Source organism: Pinus tabuliformis, chromosome 8 (assembly GCF_031772625.1).
Source record: "Pinus tabuliformis cultivar Carrire ecotype Pingquan chromosome 8, CPIR1, whole genome shotgun sequence".
Taxonomy (NCBI): Eukaryota; Viridiplantae; Streptophyta; class Pinopsida; order Pinales; family Pinaceae; genus Pinus; species Pinus tabuliformis.
Window position 1 is genome coordinate 1,854,879,620 of NC_142294.1, and position 26,069 is coordinate 1,854,905,688.

The 26,069-nt window shown below is 40.3% G+C and overlaps 1 protein-coding gene across 1 annotated transcript in view; it reads right to left on the minus strand.

The window, feature by feature from the left end:
- LOC149243677 (uncharacterized) overlaps positions 1-26,069 on the minus strand; it is a 241,402-nt gene that overhangs the window by 123,898 nt on the left and 91,435 nt on the right. Inside the window, exon 3 of the mRNA XM_089374599.1 lies at positions 10,036-10,160. Coding sequence (XP_089230725.1) covers positions 10,036-10,160 — 125 coding nt within the window. The remainder of the gene's footprint in view (positions 1-10,035; positions 10,161-26,069) is intronic.

Here is a 26,069-nt window from a genome sequence, read left to right on the forward strand (position 1 = left end):
GAATTAATGGTGAGGACAGCTCTGAATGCACTCTCAGAAGACTAGGAGGTATTTGTCCATAGTATACTGGGCAGAGCGACACTTCCACCTTAGGATGAGATGCGGGCAGCTCTGCGCCAAGAAGAGACCAAACAGTGGGAAGGCGGGAAGCAGTTGTAAGGGGATCATAGTCAAAAAGGAAGAGGAGGAAAAGCAAGAAATGAGGAAAAAGAAGGATCTCTCCAAGATCAAGTGCTTCCACTATGGGGAGCTAGGTCATTATGCTACCCAGTGTCCAAGGAAGAAGAGTAAGGGAGAGTCTTTCGAGACTAAGGTAGTGCCTGCAATGGCAGAGAAGGAAGTGGAGACAGACGATGACTATGCCATGAGTGCACACGCACCACTTGAGCAGATGTGGGGAGACATCGAGCTGTAGTCAAGCGGACTACAGGCGATGAGGGGCCATATCCTCGAGGTACCCAACCTCTTGGATTAGACCTTGCTACGGGAGCCCCGAAGAGGAGTAGCAGGACTAGCTGATGTGGGTAGAGATGGATGCGGATGAAGCGGAAGAGAGAGCTACAGTGCAGGAGTCCCGAGACAGAGCGAGGCTAGCAAGCTGCAGCAGTGTGAGAGGCATGGGAGTGTTGCACCAGTGCAGGATGGCATAGAGAGGTGTGCAACGGTGCAAGATGCAGGGAGTTGTTGCAGCAGTTCAGAGGTCAGAGAGGGAGCACTTGTCAGCAGCAGAGGGAGCTTCAGCATCAGGAGGGTCTCTAGCCCAATAGAGAGGTCAAAGTTGGGAGATCAGTTACTTACTTCTCAGTAACTGAGTTGCAGTGCAGCAGTGGGCAGCACGGTGCAACATGATGAGAGGAGGTGCAGTGCGGATGTTCCGATGTAGTGTTGGGAGAAAGGACCAGCAGCAACACAGATGCAGAGGGAGCTGTCGTACAGATGCAGCAGTCGTAGTGGCAAAACCATGTGCAACAATACAGGATACAACAGTGTAGAGGATGGTGGGCAGCAGGCCTAGCATCAATGGAGGGACCAATGCCGGATGATCAAAGTAATACTCAGTGAGGAGTATTGCTAGAGCACAGCCCTCGCTAAGAGGGAGTGTTGATTTGTGGTAGCATCGTAGTGCTCTAGCCATGAAATTTGGTCGAGAGTTTGGGGCACATGAGATCCCCAATACCCAGAAAGGGTTTGGGCAGATTCTAAACAGTTAGGGAGATATTAAAATAATTAATATTTTTAATGGATACCTTAAGTCTAAACTTAGGGAAATTAAAATATTAATGTGGATTAATATAAAATTGTGTTAGAATGGTCCAAAAGACATGGATCAAGCCAGATCTAATCTTAGCCGTTGATTAGGGACTTAATCTCGACCGTTGATATGTCAACAAGAAAAGTATAAGAGGAGGCTTGAGGGTCACTTGGAGAGCACACCAAAAGATCAGTCATTCTATTCCCTAGAGCGAGGTTTGCTAAGAGAGATAGAATCAGTGATCGGAGTTGCAGCTGAGGGGCATTGAGTAAAAAGAGACAGAGACGCAGAGATAGTGTCGGGAGATCAACGCAAGAGCCAGAGAAAGTGACGCAGTAGCAGCCAGGGCTCACGCAGGGCCACGCAGAGGCAGCCAGGAGCTGCGCAGTGCTTCAAAGAGGCCAGCATTGCTGACGCAAAGGGCCAAAAGGCTGACGCAGGGCCTCCTGAGGCTGACGCAAGCCCATTCAGGGTGACGCAAGGCCAGCGTTGGGCAGAGAGAGGCTGACGCAGTCTAGAAAGGCAGATGCTGGGGTTTCTAGGGCAGATTGGAGCTGAGGAGCTGTCGGAAGGTTTATCCGGGGTTTTAGCCAGGACATTTGTCTCAGACTAAGAGGTACTACTGCCAAGGAAATTCTCTGTTGGGTAAGTTGGCTTTGGCACCCAGATTGTACTCTGAAATTGCTTAATAAGAAAACCCTCAGATAGTTGCACCAGTTTTCCCGCATTGGGTTCTTCCGGTGACATTTCTCCAAAAATAACAATGTCATTTTGTGTGCTTGTTTTTGTTTCCTTCAGTTGATGATCTATAATATGTTGAGCATGCACTAGTGTTTATTTTCAGTATTTACATTGTAAATAACTTGTTAAGTAACGGAGCAAGTAGGTAGGAATAAATCAGTAAAGTGCATGGAGGGTTTCTAACTAGTAGACTTAGAAACTCCAATAGTCAGGAGGACTGCAGATGGGCAGAATCCTTGAGGAGCCAACCTCTTGGATTGTCACCTTGCTACGGGAGCCCATGATCAGCAGCAACGGGATGGTGGAGTTTCAGTTGGTGCCATGGAGTGTTGATTCGACAGATGCAGTAGCTAGGAGAGCCAGAGACTGAGCAACGTAGAGTAAAGAGGAAGCAGTGCGAGGAGGCATAGTGCAGAGCTTCAACTGCACAGTGGTTTCAGAGGCAAAATGGGACTAGCAGCAGTCAGGATTTCAACACCGAGGAGTATCCACTAGATACTTGTCCAGTTTTGGGTATTTTCAGTTGCTTCTCTCAGGAACTGGGTTGCAGTACGAATGCAGTGTTAGCAGTGGCAATGCTAGTAGCATAGCAGATGCAGCATTTGAGAAAGAGCTGCAGTACAAATGTAGCATTGATAGTGGCAGTGTCAAAGGCAGCAGTACAGTAGCAGCAACAACGCAATGGTTGATGGACAACATGTCAGGCATCAGCAGCGCAGAGACGATGTTTCAAAGTCAGAGTAGTGTACAGAGAGGCAGTGTATTGCTAGAGCACATTCCTCGCTAAGAGGGAGTGTTGATTTGGGGTAGCATCGTATGTGCTCTAAGCCTCAAATTTTGCAGGGAGTCTTGGGCACAGGTATTCCAAAGAACCCAAAACGCGTTTTGGGAAATTCCACCCAAAAGTGATTTTATTAAAATAATTAATATTTTTAATGGGGTTCCTATGTCCAAACTTAGGAATATTAAAATATTAATGGGTATTAATCTAATCACGAGTGAAACTTCTAGAAAAAACCACAGATCAAGCCAAAATGATCTAAACCTTTCAGTATGTTTTAATCTAGGTCGTTGGTTGTCCAACATGAAGATATAAAAAGGGGCTTGAGGGTCATTTGGAAGACAAGGAGATTGAGAAAATCGATTTTCTGAAGTGAGAAGTTCTCAGGAGGAAAATCGATTGAGGAGATCTTGCAACAGAGGGGCAATGAGAATCTGGGAGCAGGAATTTCCAGAGAGTACCAGGCAGAGGGAGAACAAAAAGACATCCCGAGGAAGGTTGACGCTGGCCTACGCAGTGCTGACATGGAGGCAACGTAGTCCTTGAGGGGAATTCGAGTTCCTGCTGAGGGAAGTCCAAGTTCAATTGTCAGAAGGGAGGGTGTGAGTCTGGGACGCAGAAAATTGATTTCTTAGCCAGCAGAGGATCCAGAGGAGAGGCAGCGTAATACCCAGGAGGGGTGATGCAGAAACTGAATAGGATGACATAGTTCTGCACAAAGGCCACGCAAAGGGTGACGCAGAGCCTCCAGAGCAACAGGATCAGTCACTAATTCTCCAGCGACAAGGTGAGATCATTTCACTAGTCTTTTGTTCAAGTATTCTCTCTGTATCAGATTCAAAGTTGCAGGAATCGCCCCCCCCCCCCCGGATCCTAAGCCGGAATCGCGACCCGTACGGAATCGTTCCAGAATCTCCAGGCGAAGCGCGATTCCGAATTTTAGGTGGCGCGATTCCTATTTTTAAAAACGATTCCTGCCATTTAGGTTGCGTTGCCCCCGGAATCGCGCTTCGGAAGGCGATTCGGGCAAGAGGTTGCGCCACGCAACCTGCCCGGAAGCGCACGCCACCCGGGCGCAACCCGTGGGGCAGCAAAATAAACATAATTTCTTTTAAAATTTAACTTAACTAAGCATGACGGGGTGGGTTAGGGTGACTTTAGGGTGACTTTAGAAAAGAATAAAGCCCCCATTCTCTTCTCATTTTCTCACTTTGAGTTTATGAGAGTTGGAGAAGAGAAGAGAAGAGAGGAAAGGAGAGGAGAAGAGAGGAGAGCTTGGAGGAGTGAAGAAGGAGGAGCTAGGAGAAGGAGGAGGAGCTTGGAGCAAGAGCTTGGAGGACTTCATCTACAAGAGCTAAAGAGGTAAGTTCAAAGCCCAAACTCCCTTGTTTTTTTGAAAAAAAAATTGTATTTTTCTCCTCCCTCTCCTACTCTTTCCCATTGTTTCTACTTGCTCCTTTATTTACAGGTTGTCCACCACCTATATCCATATTCCAAGATGGTGTTCTTTTGGCTTCTATGTATCATTCCACTCTTGGTTTTAATGATGGCAAGGGTGAGGAATAGAGGGGAAGAGGAAGGGGATGAACTTGGTCCTAATAGTAGTGACCCAATGTATGATGAGGAGGAAGGGTTTGAAGAGGAAGGGGATGAACTTGAAGGGGACACTGAAGCACAAGATGGGAAAGGTACATCAAATCCCTTGTGGAACTATGTGACCAAACTTGATGGGGGAAAGGGTGGTGGATCTTACAAATTTGTGTGCCCTCATGGTTGTCATGGAGGAAAACCATATACGGGTTCATATACCCGTCTGAGGAGGCATCTTTGTGGGGTGTTGGACAGTGATGAAAAAAAGGGTTCTGTGGGGGTACAAATTTTGCCCAAACATTTCAACTGAACAAAGAAGAAAATACATCCAAATAGAGATGGCTGCACAACAAAAAAACAAGAAACAAAAAACTCATTCTGAATCAAGTGCAACCTCTAAATTTGGTAGTTGCCCATCTCCTCATGGTACTTCTGCAACCTCTGGAGGTAGAAAAACAATAGGGGATTTCCTTAATGTTGCTGGGAGGGATGATGTGGATGGAAAGATAGTCCGTTTTCTTTGTGCTTGCGGTGTACCATTCAATGTGCTTCGCTCTCCCTATTGGCATGAAATGGTAAAGGCCATCAATGAAGCCCCAAAAGGATACAAGGCCCCCAACTATGAGAAAGCTAGAACAGTGTTATTAGAAAGAGAAAAATCTAAGGTTCAAAGAGCTTTGACACGTTTTACACATGAGTGGGTGGATTATGGGGTATCCATTGTATCAGATGGGTGGACAAATATTAGAAACCAACATTTGATAAATGTTCTTGGTGTTTCTTCTAGTGGTGCAGTATTTATTGCATGTCATGACTCCTCCTCCATCAGTGCAACTGCACAAAACATTGCAGATCTCCTATTGAAATCAATCAAAGATGTTGGTCCGAATAATGTGGTTCAAGTGATCACAGATAATGCAGCAAATTGTAAGGCAGCAGGAAAAATTATTGAGCGTACTCATCCACACATCTTTTGGTCTGGGTGCCTGGTTCACACATTGAACCTTTTGATGCATGATATTGTGAAACACAAAGATTGTGGGTGGATTGCTGATGTTTACAGGAAAGGGAAGCAGCTCATTAAATTCATCACAGGGCATACAAGGGTAAACTACTTCTATGGCACTTACTCCAAGTTGCAATTGCTTAAAATTGCAAAGACAAGATTTGCTAGTTATTACCTCACCTTTAGGCGGCTAGTGAGGGTGAGACAAGCTTTAACTAATCTAGTGTGTGCTGAAACATGGGATGAAATTAACAATGACACAGATGGTGCTAATGTAGTCAAGGACACTGTTCTTGACACTTACTTTTGGTCACAGGTTAAATATGTTTTGCAATTCACCAAACCAATTTATTACATGATCAAGTTTGCAGATTCAGATCGACCAGTAATTGGGGAGGTGTATGAGCAAATGGATAGCATGTTGGGGCAGATTAAAGACATTGTTGAGCCTAGAGATACCACCTTGTACAATTATATTCGTGTAGAGGTGCAAAACCGATGGGAAATGCTAAATATTCCATTGCATGCATTAGCATATGTTTTGACACCTAAATACTATCATCCATCATGGCTTTCAAAACCAGCACCTGGGGGGGGAAGCAGGAAAAAAACCACACCAAGATAGAGAGGTTCACGAAAAATATATGGCTGCATTGAGTAGATTAATCCCTGATGATGAGGAGGCTGCATTGGTACGGAGACAGGTGAGCAACTATACGCTCAACACTGGTCCATTTGGGAGCATGCATGCAATTCAAGATCGAGAGCATTTTTCTGCTCTTGAGTGGTGGAACATGCATGGAGGGGGTACTCCACTTCTACAGAGTTTGGCATTGCGGGTGCTATCACAGGTGGTAAACACTTCTTCTGCAGAGAGGTGTTGGAGCTCTTATTCTTTCATCCACAGTGTTAAAAGGAACAGGTTGAGTTTAGACCAGGCAGAGAGCTTGGTTTATGTTCATTACAACTTGCGATTGTTGTCCCATTACTGTGAAGATGCAAAGTCTAATAAAGACTTGTTGATTTGGGACAAGAATCCAGAGGAGCCCAATTTGGAGGATGGAGTGTTGCGACTAGAGCAATTAGAGGATGCTCTTATCCAGGTATGTCCATTGTGGTATGAATTTTCCAATTTTCCCTTATAAAGCATTTCTCTAATTCATGTTTTTAATTTTTTTGTTAACTAGTGTTTTTTTTTTTGCATGAATTTTTTGAGCGATTCTAGGATGATGATGACCGTGTTGATATTCCACCACCCCCATCTGGTCCCTTGGTTCCTAGGTTCCATGGTTCAACACCAACAGCAGGGGGTTCTTCTTCATCAGTTCCAGTTCCACGACTTCCACAGGCACCATCTTCTTCATTGCCACCACGTGGAGGCCCGCCATCACGTTCTATTCGTGGTGGAAGGAGGAGAGATTAGTAGATATATTCACAATCTACTACTTTTTGTCATAGATTACTCATTAGACTTGTAGACTTGTGAATTTGAATTTTGAACCTTTTTGGCTTGGCGATGACCAAGTGACATATTTTGTAAACATTATTATTTGAATTTTGGACATGACAAATGTTGACAGTTGCTCACTTGCTAGATAAATCATAATATGCTCTATGTTTTATGTTTTATAATATGCTTAAATGTTTTATGTTTTATAATATGCTTAAAAATTTGATGTATGTTTGTAATAGCTAGAATATAGATGATTGTTGTACATACTAGTAACTACAATGGAATCATGGATGCCATATCTATCTTGATTTATGCAAAAATATGCATGTTTTCATGTCTTCTACAATTAATTTGGTATTTGGGATGTTTGTTTTGAGTATAAATGCAAAAAAATATAAAAATATATATATATATAGCAAACGCTTCCGCGGACGCTTCGCTTCCTAGATTTTTGGAAAATGACGCTTCCGCGCTCCGCGCTTCCGCTTCGCTCCCGCTTCGTGCAACATTGATCAGATTGCTAGTTGAGCATCCGAGAATTGTACTCTGAATTTCTCCTGCATAATAAAAAACCCTCAGAGTTGTTGCACCAGTTTTGCCGCATTGGATTTTTCCGGGGACTATTTGTCCAAAAATCACTGTGTCCTATGTGTTGTATTTTCGTTCTTGCTCAGTATTTTGTTTCAACATGTATGTTAATTAAATGAAGGTTGCAGATGTAGCTGCTTCGTTATTTACCATAGAATACAGTAAATAACTTGCATGATTTAAAGTTTAAACAACTAGGAGAAGTAACATTAGTTTGTTGCAGTAGAGATTTTGGCTTAGGAATTTTCATAGGAAAATCACTGCTCTGCTAGGCCCAAATCCTCTGCTGAAATGCCTCATAAATTCCACCAAAAATCTCCTCCGGGACTACCCTTCTCCTTCAACCCAAATCTCCCTCAAACTCCTCTCCTTTAGCGCCTACGCAACCTTAACCCAGAGACCCCTACACACTTGCAAAATAGAGAAATTTAGCCCAGAAAATATCCTCAACTTTAGCGCTGCAAAAAGCCACCAAACTCCAACCTCAACAAGGGAACATGCCTCTGCAAATACATGGAACCTCCAACCAACTGTAGCTATGTTGAGAAATCTATGGCAGCTAGATTAGGTGATTTCTCTTACTTTGATAACTGCTTGTGAAGTATTTTACTTAACTTGATTAGCTTCTTTCGATTGATTATAATTGGTGTTTTTATCATCATACAGCTATCAAAACAATAAAGAACAATAAGACAAAAGGACACAAGATATAGGCTGTCATCCAGGGACAAAACCTCTCCCTTTGAGAGGAAAAACAACAACTCTTCTCTTCTTATAAGACTTCAAATTATGAATTCCAAGACCTATGACCCTTGACCAAGACTCCTCCAAGGCCTAGTCAAACCTTTCCTCTTCTTTCCAAGTCAAACCAAGTCAACCTTGCCTTGTAGCAGCTGCAATTTCTTCTTCGACCTAAACTTTGAACCTACAACCTTAGACTGCAATTTTCAATCCCTGCTGCAAAAACCCTAGGAGGCATGTGTGAAAGAATTATGGAGATTTTTGCTATCTTTATTCTTCGCTTGGACAACCCTCTCTTCCTTGATTATTCGGCTAGCAAACTTGACTTCTTGACATTGAAATTTTGGCTTCTTTTGCAACTCGGTCTTACTGTAGCAAGGTGATGCCCTAGATCTTGCACGTGTGAAGAGATGTACCCCAAAACAGATCCAAAAGTTTCATTTTTCTTTTGCTTGTTTCACCTCCTCTTTCTTGCTCTTCTTTAGGTCTCCTTCTTGCCTTGATCGAACTTCTTATGTGTATCATTGAATGAGGTTGAATGCTCCTATATATAGGCTTCCTTGAGTGCCCTAATAGGCGGAGCTGTCCCTCTAGGTAGGCTGACTTGCTCCTTTTGAAGACCAACTTGTTTGTAGCACTATGACAATGTCTTGGAGGGTCTTTGACTCTATTTTGACTCGGATAATGTTTTTGTTTACAATATGTAACATGCCCAAAAGGGTCTTCCATATATGACCATGAAGATTGTGACTAGTTGACTCAAAGACAATCCCTAGAAGCACTCAATGGGTGCTTGACCTATAAATCAAATAACCTTGAGCATGAAACCCATGTCTCAAGAATGACAACAATAATTTTTATTTCTCTTTACATTGAATGCATGAAATCATGATTACACATGTCATTATGAAGACCAAGCCTAGTTACATATTTCAACAAGCTGCTCCAAATGAAGAGTGTGAATTGCCTTCTGCACAGAGGTAACAAGCAGAACTAGGTAAAATTCCTGCAATAAGCTCAAGGGAAGCCCTGAATTAGACTCCCAAATTTCCTCACTAGGGAGACACTCTAAGTTCTCTAAAATGAGGGTTGAATTTCACCTGAAATTCCTATGCTAAGCAACACTTCCCTTCTTGCGCTCAACAGCTCCAAGAGAATTCGATTTCTGGAATAAGATAGACAAAAGATCCCAAATGAAGGCCTCATTGTGATATTTATAAGTGTTGATCCTCTCTCCCTTGGTGGACCCCATCTTCCACCAACTTGCACCTCTTTTTTCTCTCTCCTTCCTCCTCTAGTGTAAATTGCCTCTGTGGTTCAAATTCCCTCCTTGTGGCCCCCACATTCCACTAGAAAACCAATTTTTCCTTCTTCTAATGCACACAGCCTTCCTTGCCTCCAAAATCAAGTGGGGTCTACTCAACCCACTTTTCCTAAGTCTCTAAATCATTAAAATGCTCTCCTAATATCAAAATTGCAAAAAAGGAAGTATACTTAGTGAAATTTATTTAGTTGGGGATATCACAAAATAAGGCATCAAGAAGTGACATAAAGTAGGGGGCTTAACAACAATTCATCCAAAGTGTCTGATTTAATGAATTAATCTACCATGGACCCTTGAAATCGCCATCATTTTCCAAAAAAAATCCCATATCAGTTAATCTTCCTTAGTCTCACACAAATCAACAATGGCTTTCGAGTAAATCTGGGAGAGAGCTTCAAAAGTTATCTACCACATATCATTCTTAGAAGAAAGATAAGACAACAACGTGTTTTCAAGTTTTAACTATGAAGAGACAAGCAATGCTTAATATACATATTGTTATATATAAAGACTTTAAAATCTGACCCTTTTATCAGAAGAGGAAAACACCAATAATTACCTGAAGATGCACCGGTATATATCTATACGTAATGAAATCACACAGAGGCCAGAACATCAGACCATTTCTAATTGTAGGAAACATATCCCGTTTTAATCTTGCAAAGATTTCACTTCCACTCTCACCTGCATTTTACAACCACACCAAGGTCAACTAACCAAATCAACATATTAAGTTAAAAATATGGACAACTATTGTGTATGCATGGAAGTGGTCAGAATAACATGGAATCTACATAGACCCAAAAACTTAGCTTCTAAGCAAAACGTACAAAATTATGCAGAAGACTGACCAATTTTGAGAGAATTCATCGATTAAAATGCATAGCTCAAAATCATTAAAAAATACCCATGCTGACACAAAGACAATGCGTAGTACACAAAGCCAATGCGTAGTGCACACCCATTCAACAAATAATTAAATACCACCATATCATGTAGAATTTGTTAAGGTGCACACATACACATGAATGAACACAAAGGTGGAGAGGAAATAAAATACTGATTTTCATTATTGAAGCTGCAGCCAACAAATCTCTTTCATGCACCATTCTTACACCATATATGTAAATGATGGTTTAATCACCTGACCTCAACGTCTATGCCACATTGGTCACATGCCACCAATATAATGTGACCACATTATACATCAATTTTTCCTAAAGTGAAGAATATTATTGAAGCTTTAGAATCCAACAAACAACCCTTGACAGTGAAAAAACATTTTTTCAAATTCTAGCCCCATTTAATAAAAAAAGTATTACAGCTTTGAAAAAATACATATCAGCTAAAGATGACCTCAAAATTTGATGATGTAAAGACTACATATGGGTCCACCTCCATCTGATGAGATATTTATGTAACCAATCATGATGTTCACTGATTCTCTATATAAGTAACCTAGATATATGTCATTTCTTCAGAACAAAATCTGTGGGTTGTTTCTCTCCTGCAACAGATCCTTCAAAAGTTAAAACACAGTACTCCATTAGGTTGTCATCACCCTCACATATACTCGCATTCAAGGTAGAATTTGCCTAGACAACCATCCATTGACCAAGTTTCCATCACCACTCATGTATCCTTGCACTGAAGATAGAATCCCCTGGACAAGCATGGATTGACCAAGTCACCATCACCCTCATGTTGAAGGTAGAATCCATTTAGACAACTGTCCATGTTGAGCAACCCCTTCAAAACTTCTCCCTAACTGGAGAACCACCTAATAAGGAAGCCAGGCTTCCTTTTAAGCATTCAAGTAATCATCATCAACAAGAACCTTCAACATCGCCAGTATTGTAACAATCCCCTCATCATGTTCTTCCTTCTTCGGTTCACAACTGTAAAAATTTAAAATAAGATATAAACCAATCCTAACAAAGTACAGGGTATATCAGTAACTCCATCTTCACACATACTTGCCTATAAAATTACATTTCTCAGATTTATATCTTCAATTTTGAAAATGTATTTTCTGAAATGTTCTCTTTAAACACAACACAACAGTTATCTCATGCTTTCAGATACTGGATATCCTTCATAAGGCTCTACAGATCAATTATTTCAGAACACAAATGGAAATCTATCCAGCAAATTCTGTCAGAACAAGGTGTCAGAAATACTTCTCATGTTCCCGAAGATTTTCCATCAGATGCTGGACATCTATCCTACAACTATAAATCAGGTATTCTAGAACAGCTTTTGAGTAAGTTTTGTGGTTCTTGTTACTGCTCAATTTCGCAAGGGTCCTAGGAGGGGTTCCAAAGGGACTACTGCTAGATCAAGTCGCAACAATGGGACAAGGACCCATTGTCACCTCAGTCAATGCCCCCTTCTCTTTACGGACTTTCACCGATGGGAGGAGTCCTGGTATAGGGAAATCACTAGAATGATGAGGTCAATAACGATGCACAAGGTGATTTCCAACGCCCATTCAAAGGAGAGGCTCTAATAATAGGTTGCTTGTTTTAGAAGCAGAAGAAGGGCTCTCCAAAAAGGCTTGATGGAAGGATGACCTCGGGTTTAGGAATATTCAAAAATGATGAATGCCTAAGATCAAAACTTCCAAAATCCCTCACTTGTGATTGATGTGATTATACTAGGGTTCAAAGTAAGGCAAGGATGGCTCATTCAATGGAAAGATTCAATTAAAGTGCAAGCTTTGGGAGAAGCTAGGGTGACTTTCCATGGAAAACCCCTTGAGAGAAAAACTACAAGAGACCAAGGGTTGAGAGATATATCGTGGTAAAGGATCATCCAATGATCACCGATACTTAAGAGAAAAGGTATTGAATGATGAACTACAAAGTGCAAACCTTCAAGAAATCCCCAAGTCAAAGCAGCGTCAAGGGTTTTCTCTTGGTGTGATAGCTAGGGCATCAATTTATTTGAAATTCCACAGTCAGAACTCGTTCAAACTGGAGGATGCCTAGAGGATACATAAATCAAGAAACTTGCCTAGAATGAAGAAAAGAAGTGAAAGAATGGTATTTCGTTAAGTAAATGCGATCACCAAGGATCTAGGAACAGTGCCTGGCTATTGGGAAGATTGGAGCCAAAAAGATTAAGATCTAGGAACTTTTCTCTTCAAGGAAGCCTAAAGAAACAACTACATTCTTTGTGGATGCAGCTTCAAAGTAACTTTAGACTTTTATACTTCGATATGCAATCTTTGATGGAGTTTCAGGGTAAAAGGTGTGCAACCTACCCCTAGGAAAATTTGTTCTTCTTGCCAAGATGAATAACATATGGAATGAGCCAAGATTACAAGTGTTTCATTAATTCACATTAATTTTTAGGGCACAAGCAAAATCAAAGCATAGTGTTCCATACGTTAGAAGTAATATCAAGAAATTCACATGAAAAGAGCCCTTACATGACAAAAGAGTATATCCATCCATCACATTTGCAATATAGAAGCTCGAAGAGAGATAGCAAAAACATTCCACACATCAAAATGCATTTAATCATCCAAATCAGTGTTGCGGGGGAGCGCCCCCCCCCCCCCTTCGAACCCGCTCCCGAAGCGCGCTCCGGGCGGGAGCGGGTCGGGAGCGCGCTCCCCAAATCGCTCCCGGACGGGAGCGATTTTCGGGAGCGCGCTCCCGTAAAAAAATTTGCGCTCCCTGGTCTGTGAGGGAGCGCTTCAAGGAGCGATCGCTCCCGCGCTCCCGGAGCGCTTTTTAATGCCCGGGAGCGATCGGGGAGCGATCGCTCCCGGGCATTAAAAAACGCTCCGGGAGAGAATTTTAAAAAACCGGGAGCGGTTCGGCGGAAAAAAAATTCCGCCGGACCCGAAAAAACAAAAAAATTTAACTAATTTTTTTTGGTTTATAAGCCCAATGGGCCAAAAAAAAATCATTTCAATGAGATTGAGCTTGAGCTTGAGAGCTGAGGAAGAGCAAAGGAGCAAGGAGCAAGAGCTGAGGAGCAAGGAGCCAGAGCTGAGGAGCGAGGAGCAAGTGCCAAGGAGCGAGGAGCAAGCTTGCAGAGGTAAGTAACTTAATCATTTAGTTAGTTTAGTTGGTTAGGTAGTTAGTTTGGTTAGTTTAATTTACCTGTTTGAGTTTAAAGATCATTAATTTAAATTAAATTAATAAATTAAATGAATTAATACCAATAAACTAAATTAATTTGCAGATTCAAGACTCAAACCCTACAAACATCAAACACGATGGACCTGGGGATTTTTATTGGCATTTTCCTCTTCCTGGTCCCTTTTCTGGTTATTATGGTGGTGGAGAGTAGGAAACGGAGGGGGCCTGAAACTGAAGAGGTGGATGAAGAAGCCGGAGGAAGCCAAATAGGTGAAAACCCCAGTGAGGAGGATGTGGAGGAGGGTGAACATGAGGGTCAAAAAACTAAACAAGACCAAACTCCATTGTGGAAATATGTTCAGAGGGCTGAAACAGGGAGAGGGGGTGGAACCACTAAATTTCATTGCCCCCATTGCAACACTGATTACACAGGCTCATACACCCGTGCTAGAAGACACCTTTGCGGGAAAAGGGCATGGGATGGAGAGAAACAAATAGGAATCAAAACTTGCAACGCGGTGTCAACAGCAGATAGAGCCAAATACATAAAGGAAGAGGAGGACGCCCAATACAGAGCAAAAAGATCAAGGGGTTTCTTTGAAAGCTCACAAAGAACTCCTTCAGCATCCTCCCAAGGCAGTGGATATGGACATGGAGGCTCAGGGTCATCATCTTTACGCCGTAGAACCATATCAGATTTCCTTGATGAGGGGTGTAGGAATGATGTGGATTCAAAAATTTACAGGTTCCTCTATGCAAATGGGATACCATTCAATGTTCTACGCTCACCTTATTGGCACGAAATGGTTTCTGCCATAAATGATGCCCCTAAAGGATACAAGAGCCCTGGGTATGACAAGGCAAGAACTGTTGGCCTTGATCATGAAAAAGCAAAAATATCACATTCTTTGAATAAATGACAAGTTCTTGGACTGACAATGGGGTGTCCATTGTATCTGATGGATGGACAAATGTAAAAGGCAAGCCATTGATAAGTGTTCTTGCTGTGTCCCGAAGTGGTCCCATTTTTCTAGCTGCACATGATTACTCAGACAAGTTCAAGACCGCTATCAACATTGCAGAAGCATTGCTTGAAACAATTGAGCGTATTGGCCCATACAATGTCATCCAAGTCATCACTGATAATGCTCCTAATTGTAAGGCAGCGGGAGCAATTATTGAGGATAGATACCCGAACATATTTTGGTCTGGATGTTTGGTTCACACATTGAACCTTCTGTTGCATGATATTGTCAAAAACAAAAATGAACAATACCAATGGATTGGTGATTTGTACAAGAAAGGAAAAAAAATGATAAAATTTATTACAAATCATAGCAATACCCATGGCCTTTTCCGCAGTCACTCGAGATTGGAGTTGCTGAAGATTGCGAGGACTAGATTTGGTAGCTATTACCTCACCTTCAGGCGCCTTTTGAAGGTAAGAGAGGGTTTAGCTAGCATGGTATCAAGTCCAAATTGGCAGGTGTTAAAGGAAAGGGCTACAAATGTAGCTGACATTGCAGGTTTTGAAACGGTGGAGGAGGCCGCTCTTGATGGGCAGTTTTGGACAACTGTGAGACAGGTATTGGATTTCACCAAGCCAATTTATAACATGATTCGGTTTGCAGATACAGACAAACCAGTGATTGGCGAGGTGTATGAGCAAATGGATACCATGTTGGGGGAAATAAAAGACATTGTTAATAACAGAGATCCCGACTTGTACAATCTGATTCACGATTGTGTGTGTGAACGGTGGAAAAGGCTTAACCTTCCACTACATTGCTTGGCGTATATCCTTACGCCAAAATACTACTCAGATTCTTGGTTGGGCAAACCTGCAGCAGGGGGTGGTGTTAGGACCAAACCCCATTTAGATCGAGAGGTAACTAAAGGATATCTGGATGCATTAGAAAAGTTGGTGCCTGACAGGGAGGAATGTGCAGCTGTGCGCCTTGAAATAGGCAGATACTTCACTGGCAGTGGTTTGTATGGTAACTTCCATGCAATGGACGACAAAGATAAATTTGATTCTCTCACATGGTGGGAAACATATGGCGGCGACGGACTTTTGCGAAAATTGGCATTGAAAGTTCTTGCACAGGTTGTAAATTCTTCTTCTGCAGAGAGGTGTTGGAGCACCTACAGTTATATACATAATGCGAAAAGAAACAGGCTCAACGAAAACCGAGCAGAAAGCTTGGTTTATGTGCACTACAATTTGAGGTTGTTGAGCCATTACTGTGATCGGGCTAATGAAGATCCCACATATAAAATTTGGGACAATCACCCTGAGGACGACAATTTGGAGGATGGCATTGTACATATGGAAGAACTAGAAGATGAGCTTGTACAGGATGAAGCTGAAGCAGCTGCAGCAGCCATGCCACCTCCACCTCCACCATCCAGTAGCAGTTCTCGGGGCCCGAGTCTTGTTCCATTGCTGTCGCCACCTCCATCGACACCCTCGCGTGGAGGCTCTAGTTCTGGTCGTCGGTCTGGGCGGGAGACTCCTAGAAGACCACCACGACCTACTTATACTCCTGGAGACTCTCGTGGCAAGGGCCACTTGTAGATTTACAGTTTACTTGTCTTTTTTAGTTTCTATTAGACTTGTCACTTTAGTTTTCATAACTGTTCAGTGTTGAGTTTTGAGTCCTTGACTCTTGACTCTTGACTCTTTCATATCATTATGACATTATGATATTTTTTGTAAACATTATATCACTGTGACAATGAAAATTTGAAGTTTGAAGTTGGGCCTTGGCAATTATAACTCATTGGTAATGATTGTGAATTATGAATATGATGCTTTATGAAAGACTAAAGTTGTTTCATTTCATCTCATTATTCATGTTTCATTTTATAAATTTTTAACATTTCATATCATGTTAACAGTTAGAAGTTAGGACTTAGAAATATCTTCGATATTACTTCTTGTAATGGTTAAACTTGGCTTACAAGTACAACTTGTTACTTTGGTGATCAATGATGATAAATGTTATTGAATTGAATGTTATTTTAATTTATTATTTTACTAAGGTTGATGACGATTATAATTTCTAGAATCTAGATGATTGATGTGATATGGTTCAATGATCAATTTATGTTTTTTTATGTTTTTTATGTCTATTTCATCATTCTACATGTTTTTGTTGACATATATGTATCAAAAATTAAAAAATATAAAAAATATATATATTTTTAAAAAATCGCTCCGGGATTCGCTCCCAAACCGGGAGCTTCTGAAAATGGTCGCTCCCGCTCCCGCTTCCGCTCCCGCTCCCAAGTAACACTGATCCAAATCATTCCATAAATTGCAGGTCCAAAATCTCTAGAAAAATCTAACCCAAATCCAAGTGATTATGAGTTACAAATGAAGCCTCACTAGTATTTATATGAGCCTCTAACAATTTGAATGGGTCAAATTTTCCTAACAAACCCACAAAAATGACACTAATGTGCAAAATAACACACTAATTGGTGACAAATGGGTCCATAATAAGAATAAAAGCCTCTCAAGAGGGTGAAATGATAGATAAGTAGCTAGAAGGGTCGTTGGAAGGCCAAATGAAGTCCAACATGTGCCGAAATGAATATAAGGGCTCCAAAAATAGTGATGAAGGGTATGGCCCCTTAATTTCCAAGCAAATGACCTGTGGTGCCCCCAAGTAGTTATGGGGCACAAAATCATCCTCATGTGTATCCAACTGAATTGACCAAGCATGTATCCCATCTGCAAGGTCTAGAACAATGATGCAAGCCCTCCCTTTGTTTCCCATGGTGAGACAAAACCCCATTTAGGCCCTGAATCAACTGCCAAGTGTGTGGTGCAAACGTGTAGTCGGGTAGGCAAGGTGGTCTAGGTGCATCATCATCATCAAATAAGTGGAACACGAGTGAGCAATGGGTGGTGTTAAAGGATCCCATGGCATGGCTATCTTCTCTCTACTATAGTGGAGACCCATGGCTCTCAATGCACACCCTATAAATACCAATAAGACCCCTTGGAGGACTTGGACGTCGTATAAGGAGACAAAACCCCAAGATAAAGACCCACCTGCAATCCTGCATAAGATCCAATGTGTCTCCTCACTTTCCAGTACAACAAATCATTAGTGTAATCGAGCAAATGAGCTTACAAGTCATGGAACCAAGTGGATACTTCATAGTGGCATGCCCTTCCATAATGGGCTTTAGAATGTACAGGTGTCCCTAGGTTCAAGAGGGAGGTTAATCAAGGACCCTATTAGGTGGTTTCAACCTCTAAGGGAATGACAAGTCCATGGTACGTTCGTTAGATGGTAGGTGTCACATGAAATAATGATGGAATGGAGTGGGGCAACAGGGAAGGCTCCAAACCACATGCCATGGTACAAGGGCAGTTAATGCAAGGGAAGCCCACACATGGGTGTATAGATGTAGGAGGGAGAAATCATGGTACATCAGTTACCCCGTCTTCGTTTTTCCACCCTTCTTCATATTCCTTTTGCCTCTTACTGATTTTTCTTTTATAATTGCTCGAGGCTCCAGGGAATGACAGCATGATGTGAATGATATAGCAATGAATAAGCCCTTAAGGTTGAGCAGTTCATTGCACACTAGGGGTTGGGACAATCTGTTTAGTCAATTTAGTATGTCCTAAATTGCTGTATTTATTATCAATCTGGGAGTCATAGACTGATGAAGTGTGGCGCACTGTATGTGCAAGACAACCTCTTTCTTACTTTATTGTTTTCAATTTTTATCTTATTTTTAGGGGTTTTGTTCTTGTTGGTCTCCTAAAATATCTAATGCAAATTGAAATCATATTCTAAGGTCTTAAGAATACTTTTAAAGGTCAAGTATGGATGTAGAATTTAAGACAAAGTTTATGCCTCTTATGGTAATTTCCAAACTTAGCATTTCAAAGATCTCAAAACATGCTACTTATAAAATCAGAACTTTGAGCAAAAGTGTAAACATGCAGCTACTTAAATCAAGAAAAAGATGAAGTACTGAACATGAAGTTACTGTCTCTGTTGTCCATCTAATTACAGAAATAAAATCTAAACTATTGCACTCAAAACCAAATATAAAGAAGCTGGAAACTAGTCACTGATTTCACCCATAATTCCAATATTTCGTCAATTAACTTCTAAAATGGGGTCAAGCTAAAGACACCGGAAATAACGTCATATGGCATGAAAGAATGACATTTAAACTATCTACTTGCAGATTAATGAAAGCAAAATCAATTACTTCACGTACAATCCAATAGCTCGCCAATTAACTTCTAAAAGGGGGTTAAGCTAATGAAGAACTGATATCTAAACTAGCGACTTGCAAATTAATGAATGAAAAATCAAATTACTTCACCTACAATCTAATAGCTCGCCAATTAACTTCTAAAAGGGGGTTAAGCTAAAAGCACCGGAGATAACGTCATGTAGCATGAAGAAATTGATATCTAAACTAGCTAAAAGCAGTAAACAAATCTCAAGCATGACAACTGGAATTAAATGCTAAAGCACAGCAGAGGAAGCAAGTCTCATATCACTACTTAATGCAAAAACTATATTAAAAAGCTTGAACATAACCTATCCTGAAATGCATTGATATGTGTTAGTGAAAAATATAACAATGCTGCAACAATGCTGCAAAAACATGTACAGGAATAAAATGATTAATACCATAAACAAATCATGACAAATATACAGTGGAATTAAAAGAAAACATGCATGAAAAACTATACAAAAACAAAAAGCAAAACCTTAGCCAGCAAGGGCCCTCTGCACAGCCTTGGCTTAATACGTTGTCACCTCAAAATCACTCTTTAAACAGTCATAAGAAAACAGAGTTTTTGTATTGCAAAATAGAGAATATGTCTTCTCGTTACAATAGCAAAGCTAACGCTAACACAACAGCATCAAGATTAACTACTTGCGTTGCAAACACTTATACTTATTGGAGAAATGGATAACTGTCTTTTCGAGAAAAATCTTCAGCAAAGGACACGTGAACAGGACAGAACCCGGCAATTTAGCCTCTTGGTTGCCATAAACATTAAATCTACGCAAAGTGGGTGTTAGATTGCATCATGGAGACGGCCTGCAGATGGCAAAAGTGGATCCATGAACCCAGGAACGGTTTCGAACTTTTTCATGTGCTGGAACAGAGTCCGATTGATGTAGGACTCTTCTGTTGATCAACCTTTGATCGATGTCTTTCTTCACGAATTCGGCTAAACATATAGGACCTTGTCCATGTATGGATGATTTCTAAACTGCCCAGGTGCCTCGTTTCTCCTGCCGACACCTGTAACCTACAGAACAATAAAAACAGCTGCGGAATTGCGAGTCAGCTGCGGAAAGTGGCTACATTTCGTAGCTAATTAACAAAATCTAAATCAAATAGCACACATAAGAATATAGTTTGAAAACCACTTAAATGCACTCCTAGAATCAATATGTAACAATATTTGATAGCTTATGAGGCATTGATGTGGGAAAATGGAAGAGAAAAGGTTTATAAAAGTATGTAGAAGAGAAGTAGTTCTGGGGCTCAACATACCCCCACTGTGAAAATGTTGCATGTCCTCATGCAACCAAAAATGTGACTATCCTTCCTTCAATTCATTTGCTCTGAGACTTCTGCTAATACATCTAACCTTTTCTTCTTCTTCCTTGGTGTCACTGTCATCCTGAGCTTCATCATAAGGCACCTGTACTTGAGCTTGATAAGGGCTCTGCTCAACTTCCTGTTCTTCTTCTTCAATTTCCTATTTTTCTTGTGCCACAATCCTAAATGCAGTATGGTGTTGTCATGGATGATTTTATCCAATTTGTTTTGCCTTTCAATGTCTCATTTTCCCTTTTGATATGTCTATTCAGGACTTCTAGTTCAAAAACCTCTTGTTTTAAAGATTGGATCAAAATTTCCTGAGCTGTACCAAACTAATTAGATGAAGTGCCATGTTCTGTTGTAGTCTTTTCCAATGATTCAATAAAATAATACATCTGTTGCTGAGTTTGATCAATTTCCGGGGTGGTCTTCCTTGGACTGATTTCAAAATGTAGTTGAGAAGGAGAATGTTGTGGACTATAGTTAGGAGGAGTGATTTCTGGTGACTTTTCTGGTGTTTCCCCTCCTAGGTCGATGAATTGGGCTCCTTTGATTTGCATTTTCTTCAATTTGCCTTTAAGTCTTGAGCTCCTTCTTAAACTCTGTGAGTTGGTATCTCCCTTTTGTATACTCTGTTTCTCCTTTCCTTTTTCTTTTGCCTTAGCTGACTGTTCTTTAAGGTGAATTAGCCTCTTGGAAAGTACATGTTCTTCTTCTGAAGAAGGTTCTGGGGTTTGATAAATATCCTCAACATTTCTCTTCCCTTTCTGTTTTACTTGTTTTCTAATCTCAGTGAAAGTTTCAGACAACATTTCTTCTTTACTGGTTTCCTTGGTTATGCTAGTAGGAGCATTTTGAATGTTTACATTTGTTCTTCTTCTCCTACTTTTTCTTGTTGAGCTACCCTCAGGTATTTAAAGTGGGTCCTAAAAGAAATTCCTAATTAGAAATTGTTCCCATGTATCCCCTTTTTCTTTCAATTGATTTTCAACTAGAATTTTAACAAGGTCGTGATGATAAAGATGAGGCTCTACATCATCCAGATTCTTTTGAACAGTGGTAGACAGCTTTTTCAAGCTACTCAACAAGAAATAAGGGAGATTGATGGTTTGACTCTCTACAAAATTCATTAATAACCTTATGTGGTACATGTACATAGACCCACACCTTCCTTCACACGTAATGAATTTTTGAATTATCAACAACAGACTGGTCCATTTTTCTTTTAGGGCTGAAACAGGAATGACTCATTTAAAAACGAATATATCCATACCTGGGTTACGCAAAATGATCCTCCACGCCTTTTCATCAAAGTCCTTATTTTTTAACCATCGTTCTCCTTCCTGTGGTAGTTCTGTTGCTGTTGCAATGGATGCCTCTGTTACCAAAAATTTGATATCCCCGATCTCGACTTCCATACCGTTGAAGGACCTTGCAAATGTCTTTGTGACTTCTTTATTATGCCCCCTGAATTTTTGAATAAACTGCAGCCACCTTGATTTTCTTAACATGCTTTTCAGTTGTGGATAACCCTCCATAAATTTGGTTCCATCCGGCTCTATTCTTACCAGAAGACCCATTCCTCCTCCTTGCTTCGAAAATACCTCTGTTAGTGATGGTTTCACAGAGGCAGAACAGTGATATGAGCGGACAATGGAAAAAGGGCTGCGAAGAAACCAGTGGTGAAAGAATACGAAGCATGCAATGAGAACAAGTTCACAGAGCAAAGGTTTGTGTAACAAACCCTGAACTGGAAAACGTAAACTCGGTGTGGAAGTATGGAGACAGAGTGAAACTAGCGAAACTAAACAGAATTTGAAATAAAAGGTTGTGGAGTGGACGTTGGTGATTTCATAAAATGGCTGCGGAGTGGAGCGTTAGAGGAGGAGAGCCGTGGTCAATTGGTTTACGTCTTCATGATTAGTCGGTTCAACAGATGTAATACGGACATACAGCTGAGTACGAGTTAAATTCGGAAGAGGATTATAAGGCCGTTGGAAGTTGATGCGGAGGTCATAGTGGAGTTATGCAGAGGTCATAGAGGAGTTAAGGTGGCTATCAAATCAGTGATTACACATTATGGAGTTTGTGATTTTACGAACTATACAGATTATGTGTTTAAAGTGCTATTTGAAAATGATTTTGCTCATAACTTAGAATCTTACCACTTCCGTTCGATAACTTTTGATTCGCTGCCTCTTGTAGGTGCTTTTAGGTGCTGACATCTTCAAAAAAATTTCCTCTTCCATACCTGCAATTGACTTTCATCATTATTTGGCTAATCACTTGACTGTCACTACAGAGTAACAGAGGATTAGCTGAGGAATCAACAATCAGCTGTGGAATCAGTATTCAGTTGCGGAATCAGGATTCGGCTGCGGAAACTGACATATTGAATAACACATGACTTGGCGAAGTGAATGGAGATGGATGGAAATGAATAATGACTGAATGAATGATATATGGAAAGGTGAACATGAAGATAAACTGAAAGAAATTTTATTGGTGGAATGTGGTGGCTAGTGGAATGAAATGGAATGAAATGAAATGACATGAAATGAAACAACTATGAGTGAAATGAGAGAGATTTTTTTTTGGAAAATATAGGGCGTCAGAAGCTTCTAATTTTCACCCTGTATTTTCTGTATAAGACTGCCAATCAGTGATTGGTTTTCAGGCTTATACACATTTTTTTTTTAGATGATGATGAAAAGAACAAAGACTAGGCTGGTGGAGAAGAAGGATTCTTCTTCACCAGCCTCATTGCAGAATTATCTTGAAAGATTTTGATAAACTCCTCCTTTAAGAGTGGCTTATGATAGATCTTCAATCTGTGACCATTCACAATGAGAGGAGTTTGATACTCATCAATTATTTTGATTCTTACTGCTCCATTGCTAAAAACTTTTTCAATCTCATATGGCCCAAGCGAATGAGTCTGAAATTTACCTTGAAAATCTTTGAACTTGGAATCAAATAGCAATGTCCAATCTCCTTCTTGAAACTTTTTGCCCTTGATGTATTTGTCATGCCACTTAGCTCTTTGATGTTGAACTAGATCAGTTCTTAAAATTGCTTCTTGTCTGATCTCATCTAGCTCATTCAACTGCTCCATTCTATGCTTTTGGGCTTCTGATAGATCCATTCCTAATTGAACTGCCATCTTGAAGGTCTTAACTTGGAACTCAATGGGGAGCAGAACTTCCTTCCCATAAACAAGTTCATATGGATAACGTCATGTTGTATTCCTCCATGTGATTCTGTAAGCCCAATCTCTTCGGTGTAGATGAACAGTCTTGGTAATGATGCCTTCAATTACTTTGTTTGTGGACTCCACTTGACCATTTGCTTGCGGATGGTAGGGAGTGGATTTTCTGTGCTTGACCTAGTGCTCTTCCATCAGAGCATTTCCATCAGTCTGAATGTGAATTGACCTCCCTGATCCGTCACAATTTCTCTTGGAACACCGAAGTGAGTAAAAATATCCTCATAAAGAAAACTAACCACTGAATTTTCAGTAACAGAAAATAATGCTTTGGATTCTACCCATTTAGTGACATAATCAGTACATACCAATATATATTTTTTCTGTTTAGACGGAGGATTAATAGATCCAATAAAGTCTAAAGCCCATTTTTCAAAGGGTTCGATGAGTACCTGAGGTTGTAATGGCATCTCATTTGAGGGGGTAGGTTTCCCTACCCTTTGGCAGCTGTCACACCTTTTGACATATTGTTTTGCATCTTTGAAGAGGGACGGCCAATAATATCCTAAAGAAAGGATTTTATAGGTTGTCCTCTTGTCAGCAAAGTGTCCACCGCACGGTTCATCATGACATGCTTTGAGAATATCAGGCATTTCATCTTCCCTGACACATCTTCTGATCACAAAGTCTGGCCCTGTTTTAAACAATTTGTTAGAAATCCATGAATATCTTGAACTCTCCTGAATAATCTTTCTTCTTTCACTAGGAAATAAATGTGGAGGTAGTTTCCCTGTAACCAAATAGTTAGCCATATCTGCAAACCAAGGAGTCTTAGTAGTTACTGCAAATAAGTATTCATCAGGAAACTTATCCTCTACAGGAGAATCTTCTTTGATATTCTGAATCCTAGACAAGAAATCAGCTACTGTGTTTTGTTTTCCTGGTCTATCTAATACAATAATATTGAATTCCTGCAAAAGTAGGAGCCACCTTGTAACTTTGTCATTAGTAACAGGGTTGTTCATTAGATATCTAATTGCAGAATGATCAGTATGAATAAAAGTTTCATAGCCGGTTATATAGTGTCTGAACTTATTAATTGCATGAACAACAGCTAAGAACTCTTTTTCAGTCACAGTATAATTCAACTCAGGGGGAGTCAAATTTTTACTGGTATAATAAATGGCATAAGGAAAGAAATATTTTTGTCCCAACACAGCTCCTAGAGCTGTATCTGAAGCATCTGTAGAAATATGAAAAGGAAGTTTCCAATTTGGTCCTCTCAAGATAGGCGCTTCAGATATTCTTGTTTTCAAAGCTTTAAATGTTGATTGGCAATCAGGACTCCATTTGAATTCGCGGTCTTTTGTAAGCAATTTGAAGAGTGGAGAAGCTATTTTGATGAAGTTTTCTATAAATCTTCTATAATAACCAGTAAATCCTAGAAAACTTCTAACATCTTTTTGACAATTTGGAATAGGTAACTTGGAGATAACTTCAACTTTTGATTTATCGACTTTAATCCCATCCCCTAAAATATGATGTCCCAAAGCAATGCCTTCAGTAAACATCATAAAGCATTTTTCATGGCTTAATGAAAGGTTTGTTTCTTTACATCTTATAAGGACTTTTTCCAAATTTTCTAAGGCTTCTTCAAATGTATTACCATAGACTGTAAAATCATCCATATACACCTCTACACAATCATGGATTAGATCAGAAAAAATTCCTAGTACTGCTATTTGGAATGTTGCGAGTGCATTGCATAATCCAAAAGAAAGCACTCGGTAGGCAAAAGTTCCTCATGGACAAGTAAATGTGGTTTTATCCTGATCTTCAGGTGCTACTTGAATTTTATTATAACCACTAAAACCATCCAGAAATGAAAAGTATTTTTTGCCTGCTAATGTATTTAATACTTGATCAATAAAGGGCAAAGGAAAGTGATCCTTCAAAGTTGCTTTATTCAATTTCCTGTAATCAACGCACACCCTCCATTTACCATTCTTTTCGAGTATTATAACCAAGGGAGAAACCCATCGGCTATCTGAAATTGGGTAAATGAAGTTCACATTGAGCAGTTTTTGGAGCTCTTCTTTCACAATCTCCCTAAGATTTGGACTCATCCTTCTCTGAGGTTGTCTGATTAGTCTACTGTTTTCCTCAATATAGATATGATGGATGCAAGTCTTAGGGTCAATACCTTTCATATCAGTATACTCCCATGCAAATGCAGTAGAATATTTTTGCAAGATTTTGGTTAGCTCTTCCTATTGTAACTTTTCCAAATTTTTGTTAATATTCAATGTTTTACCTGGAAAAATTTCAACTGCAGAACTGCCAAACTCTTCCATGGAGTAGAAAGACATTTGCCTTGATGACAAATATTCAATATCAGAATCTAATTGAAATTGTGTGTGGTCATACTCTGAAGATGTTTCAAAATTTTCTAATGTATTCAAGATTTGACTATCTTCACTAACTTCAGAGAGAGTAAAGATAGGTTGTATAGTATCTTCACCATCGACCCATTCATTGTCTCCTATTTCTGTAATGGCTTTTGCTGGAGGATACAAAGTGAATTTCTTTGTTGAACTACCATCAGAAATGTGCATGTCCCCGGATCTACAACTAATAAAAGCATCAACTGTGGCTAGCCAAAGTCTTCCTAAGATGAGTGGGTGCCCT